The 22256-nt window shown below is 37.8% G+C and overlaps 1 protein-coding gene across 7 annotated transcripts in view; it reads left to right on the top strand.

The window, feature by feature from the left end:
- The window catches only part of TMEM161B (transmembrane protein 161B), a 72447-nt gene extending 51434 nt beyond the window's left edge, over positions 1-21013 (top strand). For all 7 annotated transcript variants that reach the window (XM_084628721.1, XM_084628722.1, XM_084628726.1 and 4 more), the window contains 7 exons: positions 8294-8445; positions 9008-9068; positions 11040-11180; positions 13987-14100; positions 15335-15509; positions 19062-19158; positions 19865-21013. In XM_084628721.1, the coding sequence (XP_084484847.1) occupies positions 8294-8445; positions 9008-9068; positions 11040-11180; positions 13987-14100; positions 15335-15509; positions 19062-19158; positions 19865-20142 (1018 nt within the window). In that variant the 3' untranslated portion in view covers positions 20143-21013. The remainder of the gene's footprint in view (positions 1-8293; positions 8446-9007; positions 9069-11039; positions 11181-13986; positions 14101-15334; positions 15510-19061; positions 19159-19864) is intronic.
- The last annotated feature ends 1243 nt before the right edge of the window (positions 21014-22256 follow it).

Below are 22256 nucleotides of genomic sequence, written 5' to 3'. Positions count from 1 at the left end.
CCTTACTGTGACAAAGTTCCTCCTCTGTCTTGGTGGGTCCTGCGGTTATTGGCAGTTTTGCTCGCCTGAGAGGTTCACGGCAGCCCTCAGTTTGGCCACTTTCGTGGCTCAAATCTGCCGTTCACTCAGTTAGCCTCATCACTGGCCAGCATGGGGAAAAGGAAGAACAACAATCCCTGCAGTCTCTGCTGATCCACCTAGTGGATCAGGGAACAGGCCAGAGACTTTCCCATCCGGTGGAACCCACAGTCCAGGTCAACTCCTCCGGTATCAAGTAGGGAGTTGGGTGGATGGAGGGATGAGGGTATCCAGGCCTGCCCTCTACTCCAGGTTCCAGCCCAGGTTCCTGTGGATTGCAGCTGTCTACAGCTACAACTCCCTCGGCTACTTCCCCATGGCCTCCTCCCAACACCTTGTTTATTCTTACCACAGGACCTTCCTCCTGATGTCTGGTAATGCTTGTACTTCTCAGTCTTCCAGTAGTACGCCTTGTCACACTCAACTTCTTGCTCCCAGCTCCTCGCAGACACACCACAAACTGAAGTGAGCTCCTTTTTAAAACCCAGGTGCCCTGATTAGCCTGCCTTAATTGATTCTAGCAGCTCTTTGATTGGCTGCAGGTGTTCTAATCAGCCTGTCTGCCTTAATTGTTTCCAGAAAGTTCCTGATTGTTCTGGAACCTTCTCTGTTACCTTACCCAGGGAAAAGGGACCTACTTAACTTGGGGCTAATATATCTCCCTTCTATCACTCTCCTGTAGCCATCTGGCCCGACCCTGTCACATAACTTTTGGAGATTTTTTTATATATTAAGAGACTCCTGTGATAGTCTATATATTACTGATTTCCTGAGATGGAATGTATGTGCCTCGACAGCTGTGAAATAGTAATGGGATGTTCAGTTGTTGGGTTTAGTGTGCAAGTGCTGGGTGATGTTGGTGGCTTGTGATATACAGGAGGTCACACTAGATGATCTGATTATTCTTTCTGGCTTTAAACTCTGACCCTAAACCAAAAAACATGTTCCCATAAAGGGCTTTAGGACTTGAGTACTACCTGTGTCAGTATTCTGCCTCATCTATCCTCTTGTTTTCTACCAGAGTTTTGATATGAATGTGTTCAGGCTTTTACTCCTGAGGGCATTCCGTGCCCAAAAAATAAAAATTCTGTGAATTTTATTTGTTAAATAAAAGTGGAGGCTCCAGCATGGCATTGGGGAGCACAGGCCACTGGCTTCCCAGAGGTGGGAGATCACTCTGCAGCCCCCGCTCCCCTCCCAGGACACGGACCTAGTGGTGAGGCTTCACCCAACCCTGACACAGTGCAAGGACCAGGCCTGCCCCAGAAACACCCTCTGCCCCTCCATGTCAGGTGCACCAGGTGTGGGCAGGCAGGCTCAGCCCAGCAGGATCCAAGTGTGAAGGAGCTTAATGTGTGTGTGGGGGATCCAGGTGTGGGTTGAGAGGGTTCTGTGTGGGGCCATCTGGGTGCGGGTGGCTCTGGGGGATCCAGGTGCGGGGACGGATCAGGATGCACAGGGGCTTGTTAGGGGGTTCTGGATGCAACACTAATAGGACGCTTCAGAGGGGTCCAGGTAAAGGTGATTGGGGCTGGGTGTGGAGTAGGATAGACCTCGGCATGGGGGGTCTAGGTGTGGGAGGCTCAGTGGGAGGGGTCTGCGTGTGGGGGGATAGAGTTCGGCGGGGGATCCATATGCTGGGGGAAGGGGACAATCCAGGTGCAGCTAGTTGGGGCTCGGTGAGGTGGGGATCTGGATGGCTCAGTGGGGTGGTCCAGGTGCAGGGGGGAATGAGGGTTCTGGGTGCGGGGGGGCGGTGAGGCTCTGTGGGAGGGTCTGGGAATGAGGGGGTCTGGATACACAGGGGTTGGGTGGATGGGGAAGCAGCTTCTTGTACATAGATCCCTCCCCCTGCAGCTGAGGAGCGATGGGTGCAGGAAGCTGGGGGGAGGGGGGGTGAGTTTGCAGAGCTTCCTGCAGCTGAAGGAGGAATCTGGGGGTGGGTCAGACCCAGCCCCAGATGCTGTGCAGGGGAAGAGAAAGTCCCATCCTTCCCAGCCCAGCCGGGACTAGCATCTGAGCCTGGCGCAGAATAGCAGCCACGAGTCCCACCACCTGGCCTACAGTGATATACCTCTCTGCCGGCTGCCAGGGGCACCTGAAACATACTGCTGGGGAAGGTCGCATTACTGCTTTTGTGGCTTCCCTTTGCTTCCCTGTCAGTCTGCTTCCCTGCAGAAAAATAAGAAATCTGCAGTGGACATAAATTCTGTGCATGCGCAGTGGTGCAGAATTCCCTCAGGAGTAAAGCTTTGTAATACCAGCATGCAACCTTACATAAACTAGTGTGTGAGAGAGACCTTAGAGCTCTCAGAGGTTCACCACAAATGGACTGAATAACCACCTGTTCATACCCAAAATTGTCTGCTATTGGACCTTCCTGCTGCTATATTAAATCAAATTGGAGTACTGTATATTATAATGTATACAACAGGTATAGGTTAATTTCCAGAGCTCACTGGTCTCCCACCTCTCCCTCCACTCCCCGACATGGACATTGCTACATGTAAATACCAACTATTGACCAAGTGAAAAGATTTAATCACATAGATAGCTAAGATTTCTACAGAAATACTTATATAGATAAATGCCCACTAAAATCTGACTTTAGGTTTCTTCTCTTGTAATTAGCAGATTTATATGTGGGAGTTCATTGCCAAAAATAGCAATAGTGAATTAGAATAATAACAAATCCTGCCCCAGAAAGGATTTTTAAAAGACCTCATATTTTCTTGGTTCTAGGAGTTAGGAAGTTTGCTCTGTAAGACAAAATGAATTAGCACTTACGGCAGGAGGTCTGCATTGACTGCTACTGCAGGTTAAGAGAAGGGGAAAAACCCATTAGAGGAGGAAAAAATGATTGTTTGCATCAGTACTTTTCTGTATTTGCGTTTATGAAAATCTGTTAATAAGATTCTCTTCATTAGAGTGTAATTTGCAGAATGAGGCTAGTGAAATTAATAGTGTGTAGAACTAAAAAACAGCTCTAATTTTTACCTGAAAACCATGATACTGTGGCCTTTCGTGTTAGACTAACGCTTCACAAATGAAATTGAAGTTGTTAAATTCTGTAATTCCCAATAATAGCAAATATCTAAACTTTTACAGTTAGCCAAACTTCTTGTTTTAAATGAATTGTCAAGTTCTTGATTAATTCTAAATTCTGATTTTGTTAAAATGAATAGTAATTTTTTTAAAAGTCGCACAAATGGAGTTATTGAGTGTAGTCTGATGTCTTGTGGCAAGAAGAAATAATGAGTAACCATACTGGGCGCCAAGAACTGGGTGTTGGTGCTTCATTGAATAACTGTATAGTTTTTCGCACAAAGGAAACAAGCAGTTAAATCAAGGTTCCTTAGACCCCCCCCTAAAATCTCTTACCCCACCTTAACTATGCTGTAGCACAAAGAAAATTTAAATCTGATTTAATTGAAGCTAGAGGGTTCCCCAGGCATCGGGAGTATTCACGAAGTGGGGTGGAGCTGTAGGTTCCCACATCAGCACCGCCACTGCTTCCTGTATCTGGAGGGTGCATGGCCAGATTGCAGCAGTGATCCCTGCTGGCCAGCAGGGCCCATGGGGGCCTCTGGCAGCCAGATTATAGTATAGTTCCACTCCAGTTTACATGAGGGGCCAGTGCAAGCACAGAATGGCCCTATGACCAGGGAACACACCATCAATTGCTCCAACAGCTCTCACCCAAAGAGTTAAATTGTCAGGTTTTATAAATATGCCCACAATTTATATTCTGAAGTACATAAAATCAACAGAAGGCAACATGGCCAATAAGGGGTTAATTCCAGAACAGCTTATTTTGTTTTGATGATAGGTGCTTTTTTTTCCTGTTTTGATGTTGAATGTTGGGTTTTACTAAGGATTAGGCAGTCAAAGATGCCAACCGAATCCTATGGAAATTGGATGTGATGACTGATCTGAAAGGTTTCCAGTTATTTGTTATAGGAGTTGTGATTCAGTGCAACAAGCAAATAGTAGCTTTTTATATAGTGGTGTAATAGAATCCTAGAATATCAGGGTTGGAAGGGACCTCAGGAGGTCATCTAGTCCAACCCCCTGCTCAAAGCAGGGCCAATCCCCAATTTTTGCCTCAGCTCCCTTAATGGCCTCCTCAAGGATTGAGCTCACAACCCTGGGTTTAGCAGGCCAGTGCTCAAACCACTGAGCCATCCCTCCCCCCATATAGTATAGATACACTATATCTATACTATACACTCTAATAGATGTATAGCATAAACTTCTGAACAGAAAACCATTCCATGTGTACTTTTTGGTTTCTCAACAGAAACTTAGTCTTGAATGAACAATAAATTTCAAGAGTTTAAAATATAATGATAGACATCCCCAGTAAGTTATCACACAGTTGGCAACCGAGATTGAGTTTCAGTTCAGGAAGATCTTTTATTGCCTGTTAGCCGAAGAGAAAAATGAAGCTTTTAATCGCCAGATAGACTGAGGAAGTTGCACTGACAGTCTGTACCTCGGAGGCAGCAGTCAGACGGCCTGCTGAACCACCTGGCCCTTATCACACTAGTATTTAATATTTTTGAGAGGATGCGTGATTCACTGTAAGCAGTAACTTTTTCATCTTTGTCAAAACTCAATATGTTTTGAGTAGTATGTTTTTGTTCATAGAATCTTAGGGTTGGAAGAGACCTTAGGAGGTCATCTAGTCCAATCCCCTGCTCAAATTGTTCCTGTATTGTGTTTCAAATCTTGGCATACCACTAGTTGTAGGTGAGGATAATCAGTTACTTGTAGAGTGATGTATTTCATGATTCTGAAGACTGCTGTTCATACTGCCTTTTTTAAAAAACAAACAAAAAAACCACACCCCAAGGCTAGACACTTGATGACAATTTAGATGTAGCAATTTATAGCCAACACCCTTACAGATCCTACAAACTTAAAACTAAATCCCTAGCAGTGGGCTCGGGGGGTGGCCCAAGAGAGGGGAAAAAACTGGGGAACTGATCTTTCAGCAATAGCATCTATTAGGACAGTGAATGTGTCTCAATTTAAAAGTACTAAGGAAATTCCCTAAAAAAATCTGATTGATTGGGACATCTTAAGACAAATAAGTTTTTTACAATACACAATTTACTTTTGCATGTTTTTTGTTTTTCCCTGGGCAACATGCTTTTAAATGGGGTCCCACACGTAATCATGATGGTTGCAATGGTAGTTAACTGTGTGGTCAAAAATCGCTATTTTGCATTTTGGAAGCAGCTTGTCTTCATCTGTACAACCATAAAAGATGGCCTTTTAGGTAACTTAAGTTTCCTAATCCTTTAAGAAAAATCATTTCCCTTCCAAAAATGTCTTTGTATATTGTTGGGGGCAGCCTATCATGTTATGAGAACTCAGGAGCGAGACAGGTGACTCGTTACTTTTCACATGGTTTTTCTCTTCTCTTGTCTCCTTAACTTGACTGGGTGGTGAAATGGGTGAACTTTAGTTAAGACATAATTAAGGTCTGAGAGTTGACTGGCATCAAATTTACACTCTGAGCAAGAAGCTATTTCCGGATAGAAATAGGATGCAGTGACTAGTTTGCTCTTCTACTTTTCTTTTTTTAGAGTACATGTGCAGACATTTCAGCAAAATAAATGTATTTTTGTGTTCTGTGTAAGGTATTGATTAACTTTGGTATCATAGCAATGTAATAAGTTAGTGTGAAGGAATTCCCGAATTGCTATTTACTTAAGCCCCTTCAGTTCTACTTTAATAGAGTATATTGCACGGATTTTACACGTTTTTAATACCCCATGTGACTAAGTAATTAAAAAAATCTTATCAAAACTGCATAAAATGAAGAACATACAAATTACCACAAGTGACTGATACAAGTCAAGTGAGTGTGGGATATCACCATTTGTCATTCAGTGACTTGAGTACGGAAGTGGGAGTCAGGAGGTCTGGGTTTGATTCATGAGTCTGCCATTTACTACTTCATCACACTATGCCTCAGTTTTCCAGTCTATAAAAGTCAATGACACTTGCCTGTTTACATAAGGCACTTCAAAATATGTAGGTAAATACCAATGTACTGGTATTAAGTGTGTTATAATAATCCAGTAAGTGTGACTTTTAAATTTAAAATTTCAAGAGAATTTTTTTTCTCATATAAGGTATTTACACGCACACACATACAAGTGATCTTAAAATTTCACCAAACGTTTATTTATTGGTGAAATTTTAAGATCCCTTAGAAAGCCACTTGTTAAAGGGTATATTGTTCTAGTTATATACGTGTTAGTGAAATGCAGTGAAACATGCATTGACATAAAAGTAGTGAAGTGCAACACCTCACTGAACCCTCCATATTCTGTTATGAAAAAGTGTGTCTTCACCCAGAAGCACATATGCTATTCAAAAGGTTTCACTAAAATGAATTAAATAAAATAGATTGTTCTTAAAAATGCTTTTATAACCTTAAAAATATTGTACTAATATAAATGGTTATGGTGTTGTGTAATGGAAAAATGGGTTATGGCTTACAGTTATTTCATGTTTTGTCTATGGCCTTTTTCTGTTCTAAATGGATAGTGTAGACTCATTGACACAACTATTTGTTTGAATATGGATTTGATATCTCCTGCACTTTAAAAATAAATTCAATTATAGTGGACTGCAGCTTGTAGTAATAAGAGGTATATCGTGAAATATTAATCTTAATCTATTGTGCAGTTATGTATCTAATTATATTTAGAAATGCATTTAAAAGGAGTAGTCGTCAATGAAAGTTTAAAAGCCGCTTGATAAAAGGTCAGGTGACCTATCAGATGTTCATATTTGTGGCGAGTTGGTTATATGAAAGAACTTTACCAGAGTGCATAAGGTACCTAGAATCTCTACCTCTCCCTTTTGAAATTCTCTTCTAGGTATTACTGACTTTGTTTCTAGTTTGCTAATAATTAACTTCTATAGTTGATAACTCCCAAACACATGATGATAAACTGCATAGTAATAAAAATGCTTACTCCTTATGTATAAAGTTATTGTTAATTGAATGCTGTTCTGTACTGTCCAGGTGGTCAGCATTTTTTTTTTTAAATACCAAAAAGTTTTCTCAAGGAATATTTGTCTTGTTTACCCTGATTTTTTTTCAAGAAAACTATATATAGGTCACTGCATTTTTATAGAATTTCCATTTTTATTCAGTGAGTAAAGTAAATGATTGGAAATAAGTAGGGTTTGTCCTCATAAGTACTAAGAAAGTGAAGCCTGATTGAGAGGGGACATGATTTTTTTTTTCACTACGACTACTTGAACTTTAACACTTGTGTAACTCAAAGGCTTAACAAACATCTGAGGAAAAGCTTTTGTGCTAAATATTCAACTTCCTCTTTTCAGTTAAGGATAGAGAAAGCTCCCAATCCACACCTCTGAGTCCTCCAAAAAAAGACCTCCAGGAAAAGAGTGATGACTAAACTAGACATCTTGATTTCTCCGAAGTAAAAAACACACAAGGGATGAATAAAACTTTTGAGGTTTTTCCTATATGAAGAAGAAGCAAAAAGTGGGCACAAATCATTTCCTTCCCACAAATCATTAAATCTTGACCCTGTTGAAGTCAATCGGAGTTTGTCGTTGACTTCAGTAGTCAGAATTTTGCCATTTAAGATTTTCTTAGTTAAACTTTAAGCCAGAGACTGGGATGTGCAACTACCACTAGGGGTTAGAATTGCATGTATTCATTTGCTGCTTTATAGACATAATCTTGGCTATTTTGAATATTAGCATGACATATATTAAATCTTGAATTATAGCATTTGATAAATATTCTGCAATTATTTTTTTGTAAAATGTGTACTGGCTTGTAAGCTTCCATTTTTCCCAGAAGTATTAATTTGTAACAAGTTCTTTAATATAGAACAATATTTTAATTTTTGTAAAAAGATTGAATATTATTTTGGATATTTATGGCCATGAATCAAAACAAAAAAATTATCAAATGGCATCTTTCCAAAATCCCATTTTGTCAAAAAATGTCAGTTGTATACTAAATGTTCCAACATTATGAAGCATAATTCTGGTTGTATCTGGTCTAATAAAAATATTGTATTGTTTGCAATTGCACATCTCAAACAAAGCCACAGTATGGGTTCCTAAAGTGTATGTAATAACTTCTTAGCCAGCTTAAGGTATAATCCTTTTTATTCTACAGAATTCCTTTTCCTTGACTTTTCTTATGTAGCAAGATACTGTTCTCATTGACTACTCACTACTTCAAAGTAGAAGATGGTGGTGAAAGATCTCTCTGTGTCACCTTTGGCTTTTTTTTCTTTGTCAAAGCCATGGCAATCCTTATTGTAACTGAAAATTATCTAGAATTTGGACTTGAATCAGGTAATTTTATGACAATATTTATGAGCTCTGTTTACTTTCATGTCATGTATCAATATTATACCTTCAGATATCTTTTTTTTAAGAGTATCTGTTTTAAAACAAATTCTATTTTAGATATACTTTTGAATCTGCATCCCCAAATATCTTTTATTAAAAGTACATCTTGTGTAATTGCCTTGCTTTCCTTCAGAGTATTTTTCTGTGTAGTCTATTTGTTTTTGTTAACTATTTGTTTACCTTTTTTATTTTGAACCCCTTTTAACCTCACATGGTTAAGTGAGGCTCCTCTGATGCTGAAAAATTACTTATATTCTTAAAGAATTAATGTAAATTTTATTCATGTTCGTGGAGTGCACAAATATCAAAGGGATGTTTTCAAAGACTACTCCTGCTAATAACCAAGTTTTATTGCATTGTGGCATGCTAATTAGCACATGAAAGAGCTAAACCAGACTTATGAAAACTTATTTAAAAGATGTTCTGTTTTCTAGCATTTTCTTTCAGGAGATATTCCATGTTTGCACCATGATTTTAAAAATAAAATGTCTGTTTCTCTCTGCAGGGTTTTCAAATTTTTCAGAAAGTGCTGTGCAGTTTCTTGAAAAGCAAGGTTTGGAATCCCAGTAAGTTTCTGAAAAGTACACCTGTGTGCTTTACACTACTGTAATTTTTTTTTTTTTACCATACCACTTGTTTTTTGGTAGCGAGCGTTTGTCTCTTGATTATTCACTTGTGTGCTTTGGTCTTGTACTGTGTTTATTAATGTGAAAGAACTGGATCAATACGACTAATCCAGCTCTACATTCAAATTACTTGACATGTCTTGGTCTAATGCTTTTTGTTAGTTTTCTTTTTTTTTTTTAATTCAAATCAGTCTTAGGTTAAACTATTAAATATAGTTCAAAATTACAAGCATTTTTCTCCGACTACTTCTTATACAACCACTTCATCTTAATATTATGTAAACTTCGACACACCTCTGAGGGTAAGTATTGTCCTCACTGTATAGATAAGGGGACTGAGAGGTGAAATGCTTTGCCCAAGGTTACAGATGGAGCCTGTGGCAAAGTTGACAGTAGAAGTCAGTTTTGGCTCCTAGTTCTGTGTTCAAGCTGTTGTTTCATACTGCCTCTTGTGCAAATATGATCCATCTGCCTTAGGACCCCCAAGTTTTATGTGACTGACAAAGGCATATCCTATAATCAAAGTGATGTTGCTTACATACTCTATCACAATAACTATAAATAGTCCCTTTTGCAAGTAATATTTTAATCTGTGTTTTAAAATATTTAGAGGATGTCAGTCACACTTACCCTTATATGAAGTGAATTGTGATGGTTGTGGGAACATGACTTTGAATTTCTTTTGGGTATTAATTCTAAACTGCCATATTAATATAATATTTTTGGGAAGGGGTATCTGAGGACTCTGGGTCTTAACTAAATCAACCTTTAAAATAACCTACTGAACGTTTTGCATTTCCTAACCTGTGGTCTATCCTCCTTGTAAATTATTCTGATTGTGGTTTGCTAACTTTTTAATTAATTTTCCAGTTAGTGCCTGTCTGTCCTCATTCCCTTTTGAACTGCACTGCAGTGTCTTGGCAATTTACAGGCAGCGATTGCATGGTCATGACATCTCTTGGGAGTTGAATGAGATGGATTATGAATGCATCTACTGAAATTCTCTTGTATGGGTCCCCTAGACTCTATTATAATTTGTTGCCCCCTATTAATAGTAATCTCTATTTGTATTGCATCATTTAGGTCTTTGATTCTCGCATAATCCTGAAGACGGGGGTGCAAAAAGTTCAAATACTTGATTCTAGATTTTGTTTAAGTCCATTATACATTTATAAAAATATTGCATGGTTCAATAATAAAAAAAGTGGTCCTCTTGGGAGATAAGTGAATTAAAATTATCCATTTATCTAATGGTGATAGGTAACTAGAGTAACAGTAGTTTAATATATTTGAGTGCTACTTAGTGAGTAAAGGTTGAATGCAAGCAAAATAGCATAACTTAAAACAGTGGCTAATGTACTTTAGCTTTTCTCTGTTGATCAGTTTGATCTTACAGGTCAGTCGGTCTCTCTCTCTCCTCTCTCCTCTCTCCTCTCTCTCCCCTCTCCCCCCCCCCCCCTTGTTTGTTAACTATTTCTGCTAACTGTTTTTATTCCTTGACCTTCACATAGACTTCAATATGCAGGATTATTTTTTGTGTGTTTTACAGTTAATGATGTCTCTTTTTTACAGGTTATTTTCTGCATAGTACCAAATTTACAAAATATATTTCTTGGAAGATTGTTTGTATTTTTCTGCATAGAAGCTTTTTCTGGCCTTTTTTTTAAATGTACAGTCTGCATGGGCTTATTAGGTTTTTATTCTAAGTTGCTGAATCTATTGCTAGTAATTCTAGGCTCAGCCAGTCTTGGCATCCTAGCAAGATGGAGTTAAACTGCTTTCTTCAAAATCTTGAATGAATGCCTTTTTGCTGTTGTTTTTTTAAAAAATAGTTAATTGTTGGGGGGATGGGATGAAGTGTTGAGGAAAAAACCTTTAAAATTTTAAAAAAAATAATTTCCCTTTTTTTAGGGGTCCTGTGTCTAAACTAACCTTCAAATTGTTCCTGGCTGTTCTTTGTTCACTTATTGGTGCTTTTTTGACATTCCCTGGCTTACGACTGGCTCAAATGCATCTGGATGCTCTGAATTTAGCAACAGGAAAAATAACACAGTAAGAGAAAATATATATACATAGATACATGCTGTTAAGTCTTTTGAATATCTTTTTTTATGTACAAAGAAGTAATACAATTCATTTCCAATGAGAAACTAGTGATTCGCTAGGACTTCCTCCCCCCATTTCCAAACTGCTTTCTCTAGTCTTCCAATAGGCCTGCCAGCTTCCTTTGCACCACCCATACCTTCCTACTCAACCTGTACTGTCCGTCACTAGATGACTGGAGAGCCAATAAAGGAACGTTCTTTTCTCCCCTTCTTGTATAGGAGCTTCACACTGATTGGCTCTCCTTCTCCACTTTGGTCACATTTTTGGCAGATTAGGAAATAGTGATGAAAAAAGGCACAGCTGCCAGTTTCAGATGTGCTCCATTCCCTGAATGCTTGTAAGATTAGGGGCAGGGTACAGAAAGAGAATAGTGTGGAGAGAAGTGTTTTCAGGAGGGCAATAAAGAAAGCAAAACAAAATCAAGCAGAAAAAACTAACCCCTAATTTTCAGTCTCTTTTAAACCTCTGACTGAAACTGCAATTTCATTTTATATTTGTTGCACCTTAAATACATTGTAATTAGGAAACCATGTAGGAAGAGCAAGTTCAAACTGCAGCAGGCATGGAGTAGCATCTTTTAAAATGATAAAAGAATAAAATCCAAGTGTCATTTTCAATAAGGTTGAATAGGTAAGTGGCTATTACTTGTGACGCTATTTATATATTCACAGGTATTTAATTGGGGAGAGGGAGTTGACACCAGATTAAAGCCACATTTTCAAATCTAGCTTCTTACCTAGATAGAGGCCCAAATTCAGAAATATTTTATTTAATACACTTTAAAAGTCCCTTCAGGTTTTCTGAGTACCTAATCCCCACTGACAATCCTGGACTGTAATATCCTAATATTTAATTATACTTGTTCTTGGTGACGTATAGAATAAAAAATCTTGTTGTGTGGCTATTTTTAATGTTTAATTTTGATAGTCCTTTTAATTTTCTTTCAGCAGCACCATTTGTGTGTGTGTGTGTGTGTGTATTTTCTGTAGTTACCCATCCACCCCTTTTCCACGAGTTGCTTTGAGTGCTTTCAGCCTTTCTCACACTACTCCAATGGACAAAAATGGATTCTTGCCACCCCTTTACACATTCTAGTCCACTAACCTAATGATGTGACTTAAATAAGCAGAAGAGCAGGTAAAAGCCTTTCACAAGCTACTGAACTGCTTTGAGCTGCTCCTTGATGCTGTAGTGTTCCCTAGCAACACTGCATAGCTAGCACTGCTTTTTTATTTCTGAACCAGTGATTTACTCAGACTGCATGATGAGATGCTTCTGAAAGTACAAATACAGATGGTTTTAAGAGTCTTATTAGCAGTTTTTATTGAGTGACATCTGATATTTTTAGGATAAGTTTTTATTCACCTGGTTGTCTCCCCTATAGTATTGTAGCACTTCCTTTAGATATGGGAGTATGGGCAGTCTGGCTCAGCTAATATTGCATTGGTGCACTGGCACCAACATTTAATCCTATACCCACTGAAGTCGATGGAAATATTTCCATTGTACTTCAGTGGGTGCACAATCAAGCCCTTTTGAGGTTGTACTGATATTAACTTTATGAGAGGAACTGAGAATGGGCTTTATCTTCACAGAACACAGCTTCATTTAAAAAAACAAAAAAAAAGTTCATTCTTGTTTTGCACTCCCACAACTTGGTTTTTATTTTAACCATACAGTTTAATTTGCTGTGAATCCAATACCTTTAAAAGTAACTATTCTAGAAATGATCTACTATATTTCTTTTAACGTTTTCTCTCCGAGCGTCTATAATTGGATGCAAGTACCAAATTTCACTTTGAGTTAGTTAAGGTTCCCAATTAAGAAAATCTATAAAAAAATTGGGAAATTTGACTTGCCAGAAATGATAAATGTTTCCCTGATTTTGTGTGGATAACAAAAGCTTATCTTTTCAATAGTACAAAAATATTCAGATACATTCCTTATTTCACTTTCCACTAATGGAATTGAATATTTTCAATAATTATCAGTTTGAGATACTGAGTTCCTCGATTAAACATACATTATACCAATGTAGATATTTACAACAGTTGTCACTTACCATGTTGCTGTGTAACATGTGTTTCCTTATGGTTCATTAGAATACACTGAAATAGGATTTTATTCAAAGTTGTGCACCTTTCACCACAGTATCTAATAATTATCATGAAATTGCACTGGCTAATTCTTTTGTTGTTAAAATCCCATAAGCATGCTGAAGAAAAAGAAAAAAAATCCCTATTTCCACTACTTTCTCATAGTTATTGAGAAACTCCCATATTATTTTTAGGCTTGGAAGGATTTGATTTTTATTGGTGTATGTCAGTAAACATTTATTTCAGCATACATACAAACTGAAAAAAAGATGTTTCCATCAATGATTGTTTGAAATTTACAGATAGGCAAAGTCAGAAAAGTGCTTCCTGAGTTTGTTTTATTTAAGGATATTTACTTTGTATATTTTTACATGTGATGTTGACAACTTCGTATTTTACAGTTGTCAAGCTTTAACTTTTTGACTCTCAACGTCTACTGGCATTAAATAATTTCCTGCCACTGTGAAAATTTAAATCTATAAAAATTGTTAAGAATGCTTAAAATTAAACAAGTATATTATCAGTCAAAAATATATTAAAAAAACAAATTCTGCCAAGCCTCATTATTTTCAACAATTTAGAGGTAGGAAAACCTGGATTACCAGTGTAATGATTGTATGTATTAAATATGTTTTTCCTTTTCTCTTTCCTTTCAGAACATTGCTGCATATAAACTTCTTGGCACCTTTACTTATGGTCTTATTGTGGGTAAAACCAATCACCAAGGACTACATTATGAACCCACCTCTGGGCAAAGAGAGCGTGCCTTTGTAAGGTTCCTTTTTAACATTTGTTCTGAAGTCTTAGGATCAGACTCTCACCCCCACTCTGTTCCATTTATGCCATGTAAAAGGGCTGAAGTGGCGTAAAGGGGCCTTAAAATCCCTGGTTCTGGCCATGGAAGGAATCCTTGGCTTAGGCTCTGCAGAGATTCCAACATAGCCCTAGGAAGCTGGTATGGCATAGGCTGGGCTTGTTTTTCACTGCAGTATTTGTCAAGCTATAACTAGTGTTGTCCAAACTCTGTGCACACACAAGTGTCTAGCTTGAGTGATAAGTGGTGCTTTAAGCTTGAACAAGCTGGCCTATTACAGGGTATGGGTTGAAGGTCAAGTGCTGCTGACACCTGAGAGCTAGTCATGTAGTGGTGATGCAGCAGCTGAGTTAGCATAATTCATCAAACACTAATCCAATCACTCTAACAGAATTGCTGTGCTGCTAATCAAATAACTCTCTGTAGCTGGGGTGTTGTCTTGCAGTGTGGTCAGTAGAGTAGCTAACTTCCTTTGGGGAGGAGGTGTTCCTACACTGACAGAAAAACCCCTTCCGCAGTGTAGGCTGCATGTACGCTATGGGGTTTCAAAAATAATAATAATAATAAATAATAAAAACAACTAACTCGGTAAAAATAAGTTTGAATTTTTACGTTTTCGTTTCTAGAAATAAAAGCTGTCTAATAGCTGTGACCACTTTGTATGCCAAAGAAAGTTGCATTGGGAGTGAACTCAATAATTTAATTACAATTTGAGTTTTTGTACTTAAATCTTTAGTGTTTTTTTTTTAATTTAGAAATAAATTATTGCGGTGACGTGGCATTTAACCTGGCTAGAGGGCCAAAGATGTAATTAGGCTATACTTCAGTTGATATTTTACAGCTGTATAATGAGGATTCCAAATCTTAAAGCATTTGGAATGCATAGTTCTTATTTATTATTCTAGATTGCTTGAAATCGTCAATATTGACAGAACTTCCCAGTTTTTCCTGTTGCAACCACTTGGGTATTTATATAGGCCTAATGCTATGGCATGAGTAGGAAGTGTAAGGAACTAAGGGAGAAAGGAAAATTGTATATTGCTTGCACATGAGCGCTATAAATAATTGTATTAAATATTTCCTTCAAGACATGTCAAGTTTTTTGTACAGATAATATAATGTAAACAGATATATAGCATTAAGTATAAGATGACTTTTGGAGACTATTACTATACTGTTTTGATCCACAGAATGTCAGAAGCAACATTTGATACGGTACGACTGTGGATAATTATCCTATTGTGCGCTTTACGGTTGGCCATGATGCGCCAACACCTGCAAGCCTACCTTAATTTAGCACAGAAATGTGTGGATCAGATGAAAAAGGAGGCTGGCAGAATAAGTACAGTTGATCTGCAGAAAATGGTAAGTAGAATGGAAGAAAAATGGTAAATGTATGAAGTGATTCGCACACGAATTTTAACATAGCTTGTTGGGCACAACACATTGCCCAGGCCTTGTACCTTTCCACAGGCTCAGAATTCACATCCAAAAATCATAAACTGAGAGGTTTCCTGAGTATGTTCTTTTACAAGAAGACTCCCATTGCAAGGGGAAAAACCCTCAAATTCAGAATATGCAGAGTTGAACTGATATTTTCCACACACCACAGCCACACAAACTAAACTGTGCTTCCTTTGCTCCATATCCTAAGGAGTCCCTACAGGCAATCACAGTACTATACCTATCTCAACCTCTTTGTCCGGCATAATCTCTGGCAATCAGCTACTGTATTTCCAAGATGAATGGTGCGACACAGACTTCTGCAAAGGTCTGTGGAGTGTATTAATAAGTAGTGATTTGGACTTACGGTGGGCATAGAGGAAATGGGTGGATTTGTTAGGAGAAGCAAGGGTGCTGTTATAGTCCCACTTCCACAGAGGCAAAGGTAAGGTTGTATGACTGTATACTGTGCTAAATGTGTGGAGATCCTTGAACTGTGAAAGGAATTATATACAAAATAGTATAAATTTAAAAAAAAAAAATCTCTTCCATTTTAAAGAGCTGAACGATATGGCAATTTTGTAAGTGTCTCAAAAAATGTACTCGCCTGCATGTACAAGTACTTGTCCATCTTGTTACTATGATACAACTGAATAATTATTTCTTTTTAGCAGTCAAATTACTGTGGCCAAATAAGTGGATAGAAATGTGTAAGGCCACTGTGTAACTATTTGGGAGGGATATGATAAAGAAAAGAACCAGAAAACAACCCTATAATCATGTAAAGCTAGGCCTCTGTCTTTTTTTCTATGCTTATCTGTCTTCCTCTATGGGTAGAAGGAATGTGAACTGTGTGTAACCTGTACTCCCCACTTTGGGGAAAGAATTCCTTATACAGATAAGCCTCCATGTTTATACCTACCCCAGAACTTCAAACAGACTGGGTTAACCGGCTTGAACTGGAAGAGATATCACACTGTATGTTGAACCAGGCTATAAAAGCCCATCTCTGTTCTTTGTTCGGGGCTTCACCATTTTCCTCTGTAAAGGAATTGGTGAGCCCTTCAGCTGTCGTACTTGCTAGCATTAAAGTGCCTCACTTTATCAAAGAGCCAAAACTCTGTGTTTTGTTTGGCTAATACAGAAGTCCAGGGAAGGCTACCCTCCTAACCCTAGAGGGGAGGGGAAACCTTTTTCCCTAACAGGCTCATTTTGCAGAGAAGTACGGAGTGTAACATGTTAGTCAGTTTCATGGGAGATGTGATATGGAAAGTGTCATATAGCACAAAAATGCACTTGTCTATTTTAGGTTTTTCAATAATAGTACTTATCACAATGACCATTAGTGTAGTATCTGTGTCACCAGTGAAATATTAAGGAGCTTCGAAGGGGATTTCTAGCCCATATTTTTTAGTCAGAAACATGGTGACTAATGTGGGGCTTCAGGATTAAGGTGGATTTATTCACAGGGCTCTTCTCACAGTCAATACCAGAATGAGTCCAGTTGTTGCTGTTAGGAACCTTGATGTTCTCTTTAATCAGCATCTTTCTGCACCCATGTTTCTCGTGTTATCTGGAAAATGCAACATCTTCTAAATATCTCAGTTAACTATAAGTTTTTTGTAATTTTCATATTGCAAAAGCCTATTCCATACAATGCCCTCTATTTCAGTCTTCCAAAATCCTCCTTTTCAGTCAGTTCAAAGCCACTGAACAAAATCAGTTTTTGTTTTATCTGACTATTTGTGTATCACCTCCTCTCTTTTTGGTCTTCTGTTGCTGTGACCAGGAAATGATCCTTCAAATCCTTTTCCTTTATAGGTTGCTACTTTTCTGTTTGATCATATTCTATCAAAGGGGGAGCAGTCATCTTATTATGCTTTGGTTTCGTGGTCATCATACTTCCTCTTCGGTATCCAGTGTTTTGGAACTCTCTTCCCCATACTGTCTTTTTGACATTTTTTCATCTCAAAACCCTTCCCTCTTTTCAGTGCTATTTTAAAGAATTCCATGCCTTTTCATCCGCTAGGCAAGGCCAATATTTTGTTCTCACTTAAGACGTATAGTTGACTTTTTCATTGCTGATTTTGTTTTTTTGACTTCGTCCTCTTATTTTTCCCCTAAAATAGGTCAACAGTTATATGTAATGTAACAGTAGTGATTAAGAGAGGAGGACCCACTCCCTGTGAAGAAATAAAATTTAAAAGTGGAGTCCAATAAAACATAATCTGAAGTGAAGATTCTTTACGTGAATTCTGTTAACCAGTTAAATTAACCACGGAGCTTCTATTCGTATTTCTCATTTTTCTGACCATTTTCATTTACTAATATCTCACATTGTTAAACAAAAGCACCTAAATCCCATTTCCCAAAAGGGACTTAGACTGGGGTGGGCAAACTATGGCCCATCAGACGTTTTTATCTGGCTCTCGAGCCCCTTCCAAGGGAGCAGGGTCGGGGGCTTGCCCTGCTCCGCCTGCCCGGTGCTCTCCAGCCGCTGATTCAAAATTCCCTTGATGAGCACCATCCTCCGGCACACAGAGCCACACTGTGCAGGCACATCTTCACCCCGCCTCTATGCAGCAGCACACCCAATCCCCTCCCAGTCTCCTGTGGCCCCACCCTTGAGAGCCTCGAAACCACTCAGGGACCACACCCATCCCAGCTAGGGTACTTCTGCCTGTGGCGGTGCCTGGTATGGCCACCTTGGTGTCACTGCCAGCAGAGCCACTAGGAGTCCCCAGTACCACCCATGTAGAGCCCCCCCGCTCCGCGCCACACCCCATGAGTGCCTCCTCCCTCCCCCCCCTTGGTAACATCCTTTATAGAGCCCATCCATGCTACACCCCAAAGAGTTCCCCTCCTCCACCATGTGTTCATGGCCCGCCATACAATTTCCATACCCAGATGTGGCCCTCGGGCCATAAAGTGTGCCCACCCTGACTTAGACCCTTAGGAGCCAAAGTCTTATTGAAAGACAGTGGGACTTAAGCATTTGCCTAAGTCACTTTTGAAAATGAGACGTAGGCTTCTGAGTCACTCCAGCACTTTTGAAAATTTTTATCCAAAGTACATTAGTTTTGAGACTACTTTTTAACAAACTTCTAGTGTATAGAAATGCAGATAATTGAATTATAGCAATTTTTTTTTTAGAAAAAGTGAGATGAATGGGTTTTTTTTACCTTTGCCTTTTGCAAGGAAATAACTAGTAATGTGCTCTTTAAATATTATGAAATTTTTATTAAGTCTGAAATTCTTCATGAAAAGTCTTTTTGAAGACAGTACTTTAGACACTAAAAATCTGGTGGGAAAAATCTTTAGAATGAAGCTTCTCTCATAAAGATCACATTTCTTTAAGCTGCTCTGTTTTACTGACCATTGTATTTAAATGTTTGCTATGATCATTCATAACATGTCAGCTATGTTGAGAATTTTTGCACACTAAGTCACTCATAAGGATTTTGTTGGTTTCAGGTGGCCCGAGTATTTTATTACCTTTGTGTAATTGCATTGCAGTATGTGGCACCTCTGGTAATGCTGCTTCATACAACTCTGCTTTTGAAAACATTAGGTAAGCAAAATTTGATAAATGAAAACAGTGCATATGTTTACAAAAAAATTTCTAGTCCTATTATGAAAGGCTTTTATCATTTTATATCTGTCCATTAAAAGAAAGCATGTGTAACCAATAATATACAGAGATGTTTTCTGGTCATTTAAAACAGTAGCTTTAAGACAACTCTGTCTTCTTTCTGATTTTAAGACACCTGTTAACCAGATGTTAATTCCTATTTGTGATTGATATTCCAACAGGCAACTATTTAGTATAACAAATTGAGATGTTTTATGTATATTGAAACATGGATTTTTTGTTAGCTTTTTACATTTTATAAACAATTATGCTTTATATATCATTTTATGGAAATCTGTTACATTCATTGTAGAAGATTTCATTAAGTCTTAAAACATCCTTAAAACTGCATGGACTTCTTGAACACTATTTGTAAATGAGGCATGGGTTTTGTTCTAGTATTAATAAAAGACTAGAGCAAAACCAGACATCATGAAGGATATGTCTTTCACTGTCTTAACTAGATCTGCTGTAGTGAAATTAGGGAGTTGATATCAGGCATGTTGCAATTTCATATTTAGAAAGTTATTTAGAAATAATTTTCTATTTCTAATATGTCGAGGATACTGTTGCTACATTTATAGATTTGACTAAAGTAAAAGGAGTTAGAATCTAGTTGCTTCATTTATTATCTTACTTTTAACAGGTAATTATTCCTGGGGCATCTATCCAGAATCTAGCTCTGACTTTCCAGTGGAGAACAGACCACTTCCCAGTTCAGTTTACTCTGACTCTCCATCTGCTGATGGAAAGATGAAGGTAACTGTAGTACAAATAACAATGGCATTGGGCAGCCTAAAGAACATTTTCACTCCTCTCCTATTCCGAGGACTCCTGTCTTTTCTCACTTGGTGGATTGCTGCTTGCCTCTTCTCCACAAGCCTTTTTGGGCTTTTCTATCACCAGTATCTGACTGTGGCATGAATAATCAGCTCACAAAGGAAATGTATGAAATTAACTTCTCAGTTCAAACCCATGTACCCCAGAGGGGCTGAAGAAAAAAATGGAAGAATGCACACGTGAATTAAAAACACATATCAAGTTTTATTCTTAAATGCTTCCTCTGTATTCTCAGGGTGAATATTATGTTTAAAATCACAAGTGGGTTTAACTTTTGTTACCGAATGGTAGGTAACTAACTGCTGAATTATGATATTGGAACTGTGACTAACTTTTTTGAGTGGCTGATATTGGAGGGCTAGTTAAAAGAGTAGCGCCTGTGGGTACCTTGCTTTCCATTAACACTAAGCCACCCTCAAAACTTTGTATACTGCTTCAGTCGTTGACTGATGACTCTTAGTGGTATTGAGGTACAGGTAACACTCATGGTGGCTGCCTAGTTAAACAATCTTGAAACTGAGCCATACAATGAGGAGAGAAAATAATTTCTGTTGGAACGATATTGATCACTTTTCTGTTTGAAAAGCAAAAAAAATCCAACAGGACAAAAGAAATACTGTATATTACAGTGAAGAAAGCTATGTAATATTTGAATTTAGGGTAGGAACAAATGCATGGACTCTGCAAGTATTGCTGCTGAAGAAATGCAGGAATGCTCATGTGTAAGAAGAATATTATAAAATATATATATTGTTTCAATCCCTGCGGTCATTTTAAAATAATGAATGGCCATATAAACCCTTGCAAGTACAGTATTGGTGCTACTGTTGATCCACAGATTCCATTTGGGTCTTTTAAATTTCATTTTTCCAGGTAATAGATAAATTCCATTGAATTCACAAAATATTTGGAATAGATTATCAACACTGATCAAACTGTTTAAAAAGAATAACTATAATCCTGCTGAGTGTGTATGTATCTGTAAGTATATATAAATATATATTATATATTAAATATATAATATATATGGAGTCTATAAAAATAAATATTGAATCTTTAAGTTTGCTGAATGTATGTTACAGGGCAGTGGGACAGGGACATATATGTACCTAATAAGTTCAAGTTCTCTTTTTGAATGACAATTAAATTTTTTTTTTGAAAATTCAGCTGGAAGGGCTATTTTTTGGTGCCTCTACAAAGGTATTTAACTTTAATAAAGAACCTTTGAATTTTATTGAAAGAGATTGACCCAGAATCTTATCTTTCCTGCTCTGTGTGATCTTTGTTTGTTAGTCTAATGTGAGGTTACCCCGCTGATGTAGAAATATTGAACATCTTTTAGTCTCAGAAATATATTTTCTGTACATAAGTTTTAAAACGTATAGTAAGGAGGAGTAAAGTATTAATTTGACAAGTTTTGTTCAGTTTGAATAACAGTTCCTAAGTGGAGTATTTTGAGAACAAATTAGAAGGACAGCTTTTTTTTTTTTTTTTCAGTTGCTTTGTGTATACTGTAATCAGAAATGCAGAATTGGGAATTAATGTGGGGTAACTTTTTTTTAAAATTTTACTTTAAAAAAAAAAAGTGCACTGCAGAAAGATATCTCAGTGTTTAGTATGAGAAAGTAATATTAGCCATACATAGAAAATATGGGTAATGGTTTTGGGTTTCTTTGAATTATTTGTGTAAAACTTGGAATATAGTAAACAAATGGAAAGACTGTTACAAAATGCTTAATTTAAATGTTCTAAATCTGTGGTATGGGAAAACAAAGCATCAAAGAATACTGAAAATTAAGGATTTTAGATAATTATCCATTCTTCTCTCTCCATCAAATAGTTTTGAAAGCATTCAAAAATATTTTAGCTCATTTTCTGTTACCATAATAAGGTTTATATACCACTACTTCTCACCTGCATCCCCCACTGCACGCACACGCCCTCTTAAATATCCTGACAAACCTCTTAGATCCTGCCAGTTACCATAGGAGTATAGTACTTCATAGCTAACAGTGCTGTAAACTTCGCTTATACCCTAATTTTTAATAGGTGATAGTGGCAACCACTATCTGAATGGCCTAAAGAATATTTGACTTCATAGATTCAAAACTTGAAACATTCCTATGAAAAATGCCCTTTCAGATGATTGACAGATAGGTCCAGCAATACTGGACAGGCCCATTTGCTGGGTGTGTGTT

This window comes from Lepidochelys olivacea, assembly GCF_965140295.1.
Source record: "Lepidochelys olivacea isolate rLepOli2 genome assembly, chromosome: 5".
Taxonomy (NCBI): Eukaryota; Metazoa; Chordata; order Testudines; family Cheloniidae; genus Lepidochelys; species Lepidochelys olivacea.
Note: the sequence above shows the minus strand (reverse complement) of the source record. Positions and strands in the feature narration are given on the sequence as shown.